Source organism: Pinus tabuliformis, chromosome 2_2, assembly GCF_031772625.1.
Source record: "Pinus tabuliformis cultivar Carrire ecotype Pingquan chromosome 2_2, CPIR1, whole genome shotgun sequence".
In the NCBI taxonomy this organism is placed as follows: Eukaryota; Viridiplantae; Streptophyta; class Pinopsida; order Pinales; family Pinaceae; genus Pinus; species Pinus tabuliformis.
This window is the reverse complement of record NC_142300.1, coordinates 984,244,297-984,253,275: the sequence shown is the minus strand read 5'-3', so window position 1 is coordinate 984,253,275 and position 8,979 is coordinate 984,244,297. Positions and strand designations below refer to the sequence as shown.

At 37.7% G+C, this 8,979-nt stretch overlaps 1 protein-coding gene across 1 annotated transcript; it reads right to left on the bottom strand.

Annotated features, from left to right (window-relative positions):
• Positions 1 to 7,724: 7,724 nt before the first annotated feature.
• Positions 7,725 to 8,576, bottom strand: LOC149196608 (uncharacterized). The gene has a single exon (XM_089408367.1). The coding sequence runs from the start codon at positions 8,574 to 8,576 to the stop codon at positions 7,725 to 7,727; it is 852 nt and encodes a 283-aa protein (XP_089264493.1).
• Positions 8,577 to 8,979: the final 403 nt, after the last annotated feature.

The window sequence follows — 8,979 nt, the reverse complement described above, 5'->3', positions numbered from 1 at the left end:
ATCATCATCTGATAAGTCAACCTCACCATCACCTCCATCATCACCATTCCATGAGCATATTCTTTCACCTAACAGAGATGAAATCAGAGAGCAAGAGCATATTAAACAGTGTGAGGTCATCAAGCCTAAAGGGGCTAATTTGGGAACTTTGACACATCCTTATCAAAGGGGGCATAGGCAAGTATTTGTCCCATAGATTGTGGGAGGGGCCTTGCCTTCTTCATCAGCAAAGCAGGTACATAAGGGCAAGGAAAAGATGATAGAGACAAAGATTCAGTAGCTTGTAGGAGGACCTCCATGAAACCGAGTAGGATTTTCACTTAGCTGACCTAAGTGAGCATGATGACAGTGAAAACACAAGCATTTTCATCAAAGAAAAGGATGCACTCATAGGGGAACTCCAGGTCAACTTGCAAATGGAAAAATACATCATTTCATACTATGAGCAGGAAATAAGCAGTTTGACACCAAACATGAGCTCATGGAGATTTAGCTCATCAAGGAAAAGAGGAGGCTGAAAAAGCTAAGGCTTTACTGATGAAGCATATGGAGACTATAGTGATCAACTAAAGGAACAGGTACGAGGAAGAATGCCAAGGACTAGAGGCCTAAAAAGAGCATTGGAGCTAGAAAAACAGAGAGAGGCTGAACTAGCTAATGAGCTCACCCTAAGTGAACAATTTGCCAAAATGGTCAATGGGAACTGGGAGCATTGGCTTGAAAGGGTGAACAAACATCTTTAAAACCTCCTAGACAAGTCCAAAAGGGACAATAATATTCAGAGAAAGACGGGAAAGTATTATTTCCGAAGAAACCAAATAGCAAGGGCAAAGCTCAAGGTTGCCAATGTAAGAATTGAAGCCTTAATTCAACAAGGAGAGAAGAAGAAGCTTGATATACTTGCAGAGGTTTCACTCCATGCCTAGCAACATCAAGCATCAGCTTCTTTCCTAATTCTAAAGACTTTTAGCTCTTTTTTTGTAAATTTGTCTTTCCTATCTTTTTTCAGGCAATTTCATTTCAGCAGTTTGGTTAAACGCACAATGCCGTAGGCACTATGCACTATTTTGAGGCATTTTTTGGAGGACTGGAAACCACCAATGGATTCAGAGTGACCAAGACATCCATGAAAATCATGTTTCCAGCCCTGGAAAGCAAAACTGATAGGTGAAAAAGGTAAAAAAACCACCCAAAAATCATGTTTCTGCCTCTTCTCTAGACTAGGCACTGTGCGTTTGAGTAGTCTTGGTAAAATGGAATTTTGAGGGGGAAAATCAAGCACATTTTGAAAAACAAGGGAATTTTTGGAAACTAGACAGGATAAGCTTTCCAATGTGTTATCTTGGGCTAAATTTGGACATCATGAAGGCATGTAAAAGTCAACTTGAAGATGGTGTTATGTGTTTGACAGTTAGCCGAGTTTTTCACTGTTTCTCTCCAAAATTGGTTTCTACCTATGGGAAATCATTGTTTTACTAATGTTATTGATGTGGTTTATGTCATTATTATGTTTTTACTATTACCTAGGGTAAATAAATTAGGTAAATGACCTCCATGGCTTGTAATGAATTAGTTTTCTTAAGTTAGGGATGAGTCACGTTGACCACCCTACACTCTAGTTATCAGTTCAGTTTTTGTTTTAACCGCTCCTCCTCTCATGGATTTGACCCCTGAGGCTAGGATGAGTTGGTTTGAGGCCTATATCATGTAAATTTTCAGTCTTTCTATGGGTTGGACTCTATTGGATGTTGTATTAGTGTTTCAAACTTTGGCATGAAATATATTGGATGAGTTATAACTATTTTAGTGGGATTCCTGTGGCATGGTATTTTGATATTGTTTCCTCTTTAGTTACATATGTGTGAATGTTTTGCACCTTTCATGATCCATTTCACTTTAAATATGTTTGATTTTCAAGATGTGATAAGTAAAATTCCTCTTTTATGCTCTCTTTTGGGAAAATCATCCTAATTTGTTTTATTTCTTTAGTTTAAAAAGACTTCATGATTTTCATGCTCTTTTTAGTACCTCACCTGTCTAAACCATTTCATCACTATACTAGAACGTATTGAAGTAACTTGCCTACCTTGCCCCATCAGATGTTTGCAATTGTGATTCTCTTTTGCCCTGACCTAGTTCACTCTCTGACCTAATTCACTCATCTAGTGACTACCCCAATCAAAATCAAATCAAACAACCCTTTGCACTTTATATCTAACCTAGAACCCTAATCTATCCAACCCTCTTGGCTGTGATCCTTTGGAGATAGCCCTCTCCGGTCGTACAAGCAACAAATTGAAAAGTGAAACACATGAATAATTAAACAATTTTAAAATTCAAACTTGCTAAAAAAACAATAGTAATTCCACATCATTTACTACAAAAATTTAATTTTCTGTAAGTTCATTTAATAATGAAAAAATTAAAAACATTTTTACCCCTTTATATATGTAAATATATATGAATCATACATTAAATTTAAATAGCAATTTTATTTACAATTATAAAAATAACTAAATATTTTTCAATTTATTAAAATTAAAATTATTTATTTATATAGTTTACAAAAGATTTTTCGGCGAAAATCACATGAAATGTCATTTGTCGACGCGTTTCGAACCAACCAGAGCTTTGGAAAGGAGAAATCCCATCTCCTTGATGTCTTTGTCCAGAATGGTTATAGTAGATACATGGGTCTGAAGGCTTTCCGTAAAGCTTTCCAGAATTCTTTGTCAAAAAGGGAACATAAGGAGCGGGTCCCAGGTGTCCATATTCCATATGTTCAAGGGACTACTGATAAGATTGGAAGGATTCTTAGGAGGCATAATGTTCCTGTGACCTTTAGGCCCTTGAACACCATTCGAGCATCCCTTAGATCAGTGAAGGATCCTATCGACCCTAAAGATATGAAAGGTGTATATTTGATCCCTTGTTCCTGTGGGACCCCCTATATTGGGGAGACGGGTCGCTCCATTAATCAAAGGATTAGTGAGCATTCAGCGGACCTTAGACATAGAAGAACTAAGTCTTCCGCTTTAGCTGAGCATGCTGAGAAAACCAATCATCATGTCTGTATTGAGGAGGCTAGTGTTATTGCCAGGGTTGCGCACTTCCATCATCGGAAATTTAGGGAAGCGCTTGAGATTGAAAAGAGGCCTAACAATCTCAACAGAGATGATGGCTGGAAAATCAGTAGGTGTTGGGTCCCGGCTCTCCTTTCTTAGTCATTTTTCCGCCTCCTTCACCTTTTACTTGTGTTTGCATTTTTATTAATAATATTTATTTATTTATTCATCTATTATTATTATTTTTATATTTGTATTTGTATTTATTTTATTTTATTTATAATTATTATTATTATTATATTTTTAATATTATTATTATTTTTTTTTTTAATTTTTTTTATTCATTATTTATTATTATTATATTTTTAATTATTATTATTATTTTTATTTTTGGTTTATATTTTTATTTATTTATTTATTTTATTGTTATTTATTTTATTTTTATTATTATTTATTTTATTTTATTGTTATTTATTTTTATTATTATTTATTCATTATTTTATTGATTTATTATTGTCGGTTGCCCTTCATAAGCCCATGTCCATACGCTTTTGCTGCCATGTGTCACGCACTCTTATTTGCTTTATTCATATGCGCCCTTTATATTTTAATGGCCGTCCCATTCTTCATATAAAGCCGTGCATCTTTATTCCTTTTCACCCATCGCTCCATATGTTGACCATTCCATCATACATATCAGCCCCAATGGTTATTATTTTTATGCATATGTTCCGCTTATTTACATAAGCTCCACATATCGCAATTACATGCGTCTTTCTTCATCTCGTTCGACACTTGGCCACATCCGGCCAATGTGTCTCCAATGTCGTATTGCTGGTTCCGTCTTTGTGCACAGTTATCCCCCGAGGTAGCTCTGCCCGAGCTCTATCCTCAACCTGTGCACTTTGACGTGCCACCCGAACCAAGAAGCTGTCATCAAGTTCCGCCTCCCTGTTTACTCAGCTCGGACGTTTGCTCTGGTGGCTAAAACAGTCCTCGCGTTTCAATACTGCTCGGCCTCCCTTGACAACCCAACCTGCGTTCAACCTCCGTGCCTGTCCGCCTTGGTGACGAACCACGCTGCTTTGCCAGTAGCTTCGACAACCATACCTCTGCTCCGTTTACTGCTGCCCGACGGGTGGGCGCGCCTTCACCCGGCTCGCCGCCCAACCGTCGTGTGTGTGTCTGCCCGGCGCGCTCCTGCCCAGCGCGCCTTTCGTCCGTGTGCATTCGCCCGGTGGGTGGGCGCGCTCCTGCCCAGCTCGCCTTCCACCCGACTCCCGTGTGCGTCTGCCCGGCGCGCTCCTGCCCAGCTCGCCATTTCATTCGTGGGTGGGCGCGCTCTTGCCCAGCTCGCCTTCCACCCGATTCCCGTGTGCGTCTGCCCGGCGGGTGGGCGCGCTTTCACCCAGCTCGCCACCCGACAGTCGTCCAATTTGTCCGCCCGCTCGTGCCAACACGCGCTCTCCGTCGTGCACGAGGGCGCCCGCCCATCGTGCACGCCTGCCCGAGCCCCGAGGGCGTCACATTCTCCTCCACCCGAAGTCGTTGTCGACCTCGACAACATGTTATCTCAGTAGCTGCATCCTCGGCTTAGTGAACTCGATCACCAACCGTATCATCATTCTTCACGACACTCCGCCCTGGTGTCCATCATGACTATCTCTGGATCTCGGCCACGAGAAGTCATCCTCATGGGTTCCTTTCATCATAGCTCCTCCACTGAGTGGCTACGAAAAGTCTACCCAAAGGTGTGCCCTTCCAATCTGTCCATGAGTCATGCCGGGCACTTTAGCCAAGGGGCTAAAGCATGACTGCCTCACCTGCAATGATCATCAAGTTCCACCCTTGTCTGGGGGTCTTGCCCTTTCCATCTCAAGGTAGCAAGGATCCCCAACAAGTCCTCCATCAGCTAACGTCCTCTGCTTCTTCATGCAAAGCTCCATAATTATCCACGGCAAGATGTCTCCATGCTTAGGCAAGCTGTCCTTGCCATTTTCTACACATGATCCACCTGCTTCATGACCAAATGAACCATGTATGCCGATACTTACTTTATCCACTTGAGGCTCCTCCACGTGAGTGACCTCTCCCATACATGTCGATAAGCTGCCCGATCCTGGTTTACCTCCAAGTTTTACCTCCATCGAGTCCCCATCATCATGCTCCAATGTCCAACCGAGTTGAAGAAGTTCTTCTTCAATGCTTCTTTCCAAGGCTTCAAGTTCATCATGGATTCGGGGCCTCTCCTTTTTCAATCTTTTCAATCTGCATAAGGTAAGCAAGAGCTTCCCTTCACCTTCCTTCAAACTTGCCATGCCTCGTACCTCGTCCTTGTATGGTCCACCCAAGTAAGTGTCCACCCATGTCTCCAACTTGCACGATTCGGCCTTAGCTTGATTATCCCCAAGCCAATCCTCCATCATAGTCAAGTCTTCCGTATTCTTGGTGACCTCTTCTTCTTGGTCTGCAACTCCATCGGGTTCGATTGTCTGAACAATCTGAAGAAGTCTCTCTCGCCTAAGTATTACATCAATATCATCGATATTGACCACCACGAAATTCAACTGCCCTCTACATCCTTTGAACTGTATAGGCACGTCTTGAATTATGGGCATGTCCCAGCTCTCCCCGGTAGATATCAGCCCCACTTCCTTGGCTAACCGCAAAGACATGAAGTTACATCTTTCATCTGTCTCTACCAACGCCTGGACATCCCTGCCACAGATTTTCATGGTTACAAGATTTTGATCGTTCGCCATGACCGTATCTTCACTTGTCAACCGTTAACTGCTACAACGCCCGGGTCCGTTCGGGCTCTGATACCACCTGTCACGCCCCCAATATTTTTTTTGTTAATTTGGGCGGCGCGCGGCACCACCGGACGCTCACTTTTGCCAAGTGCGCGCCTATGGACTACGCCTAACCAAAACAACCATATGTTTAACTTCTTCTTAAAACCAATAACATAACATCAACCAATATAACCATGTATATCCTGACGATGAACCACACTGGTTGGTTCGAAACGCGTCGACAAAAGATTGATTATGTGATTTTGCCGAAGATATCCAGACAATGTTATGGATCACAGAAGTCTAAATTCCTTAATGATTTATTATTATATTATTAGTATTTTTATTTTTATTTCAGTTTTATTTATTTATTTTTATTTTATTTTATATTTATTCCTTTTTAATTAATAAATAAATAATTTATTATTTTTAATTCTTCGTTTATATTTTTATTTATTTAAATTTAATAATTTATTAGTTTTATTATTGTTCAATTGGTTATTTACCTTATACCTAATATAACTAAATATGAATGTATTTACCTTACTAATGATACCTTTCATTTTTAAATTAAATAATTAATTTATTTTTTGCTATTATATTTATTAATTTTTTTCATTTACTTAATAAGTAAGTAGTTTATTATTATTCTTCATTGATATATTAAATAAATAATTTATTATTATTTTTCTTACACCTAATTTAACTAAATTTATATTTTATATAAAAATTTTATATATTTTTATATATAGATTTTTTTCATTTATTTAATTAATAAATAAGTAGTTTATTATTATTCCTCATTTATATATTAAATGAATAATTTATTTTTATTATTTTTCTTACACCTAATATAACTAAATTTATATTTTTATATATAAATTTTTTTATATATTTTTATTTATTTCTATTATTATATTTATTAATTTATATATTTTTTCTTTTATTTAATTAATAAAAAAGTAGTTTATTATTATTCCTCATTTATATATTAAATAAATAATTTGTTATTATTTTTCTTACGCCTAATATAACTGATTTATATTTTTATATTAAATTTTATTTATTTCTATTATTATATTATAATTTATCATTTATATATTTATTTATTTATACCCAATTTAACTAAATTTGACCTTGCTCCTTGAGTAAACCTTTTGCCCAGGTAACCGTTGGTGTCTCTGCTCTAGCTATTTAAGCATGCTAAGCTGGATCTGTTCTTCAACTTGTCCTGACGATGAACCACACTGGTTGGTTCGAAACGCGTCGACAAATGACATTTCATGTGATTTTCGCCGAAAAATCTTTTGTAAACTTGATATGGATCACAGAAGCCTAAACTCTATATTTATTTATATTTTAAAATTAAATTGGTTTTTTATAAAAACACCAATATAATAAATTAAAAAAAAGTTATATTTATAATAATTATTTAATAAAATTATAAATTTATTTTAATTATAAACTATATTTATAAAGTTTATCTACATGTAAAATAAAAAAGACATTCCATTCTTTTGCTATTCCATACGATTACAATGTAAACTCCGGGAAACAAATAATGATATACTTAATCATAAAATTGCCAACCAAGAAAACGCAGACTAAATACGAGAAATCATTTTAATTTTGTTTTAATAATTGAAAAATACAGTGATGATATTACACGATACATGCAAACCAGACATGAATTTTGTTTAAAGGTAAATATAAACAGTAAGATAGATTCAGTGCAATGGCAGGAGCGCACAAATTAACCGGCGGGCTGCTCAAGCACTCGCCCGACAGGTTTTGAAAAATAAAAGATCATCTAAGTTGCTTATCTAATAACAGTGGGATGTTTTCCACCAACAGCGTTCAGATTTCACAGCAGACTTCTCCATGCAAGTTTTTGCTCCTCCCAATAATTGCGCTTCTCCGATGTGGGTACTTTAGCAATTGGCAGCAACAGCAAATCCAGATCCAAATTGATCTCCTCAGGCAGGTGCAGTAGGAACTGTAACAATTCTTCAAAAGGCAAATTCAACAAATCATCTTCAAAGTGCTTTAGCAGTGCCAAGCCCACTCTGAAAAGAGTCTTTTGCAGGCCCTCAGAGAACAATGCATCCCAGATCCTAAGAGTGAAGGGAAAAGGCAAATATGCAGAAAACAGAGTCATAAACCATCCGCTGGCATACATGTAAGGTGTGATCATCTGCTCCTCAAAATGCCGACCCAGTTCAGGCAGCTGCTCATTCACCAGCATTGCAAACTCATTCAGGTAATCCTGTAGCAAAGGCAAACCTTCCAAATACAAACCCCGGATTGGCATATTCACAGTTCCTTTGAGCAGTGCCACCATAACCCAAAAGGCTTCTTCCTCCTTCATGTGAAGCAGAATGATGGCAGCTATGAAATTCATCCCCTGTGTATACCCCACATCTGTGTCATACACAGCATAGGCCTTCAACAGATTATGCAGAGATCTCTGTCCAGGCCCTTCTATTGTTTGAAATAATTCTTGTGATGGCAAAGTGCGATGTATGTCTTTCATAATGAGATTCTCCAATGAATCAGATATTTCCGTGGATAAGAGAAGTTGATAAATTCCAGGGTTGGCTGACAGAAGTTCCTGGCCACCTGAAATGAGTTGCCAAACTTTACCTCTAGACTCACCTGTATTAGTATCTGTGATAACCTTCCTTTTTAACCTTCTCTTTAGCGAAAGCATAGCCATGTCCATGGATTCAATAGAAAACCTGACAGCTTGTTAAATCAAGCAGCGAACGAACAAAACTAATAAGCAATTTCAGCGACAATTTACATTATGTCGAAGAATATATAATCTATTATCTGGTCTAAAAATAGTTTTTTTAACCATAATCTCGTAGAGTTAACGCAACTCTAGATACAATGCCCAATCTGGTGGTGAATGCTTTAAAAATAGCTACAAAATGTAGAAGTTACCTTCTGTTGTCTGAAAGTGACACTGTCACTTACTTCTGCTCGCCTTCCAATGCGGTGGCTTAAGCCTATGCTGTCTGAAAGTGACACTGCATAATAGAGTAATATTTTCTTTTTGGGTTTACATCAAAATTTGCATTGCTTATTTAAAATCAAATTATATTATTAAAAAATTT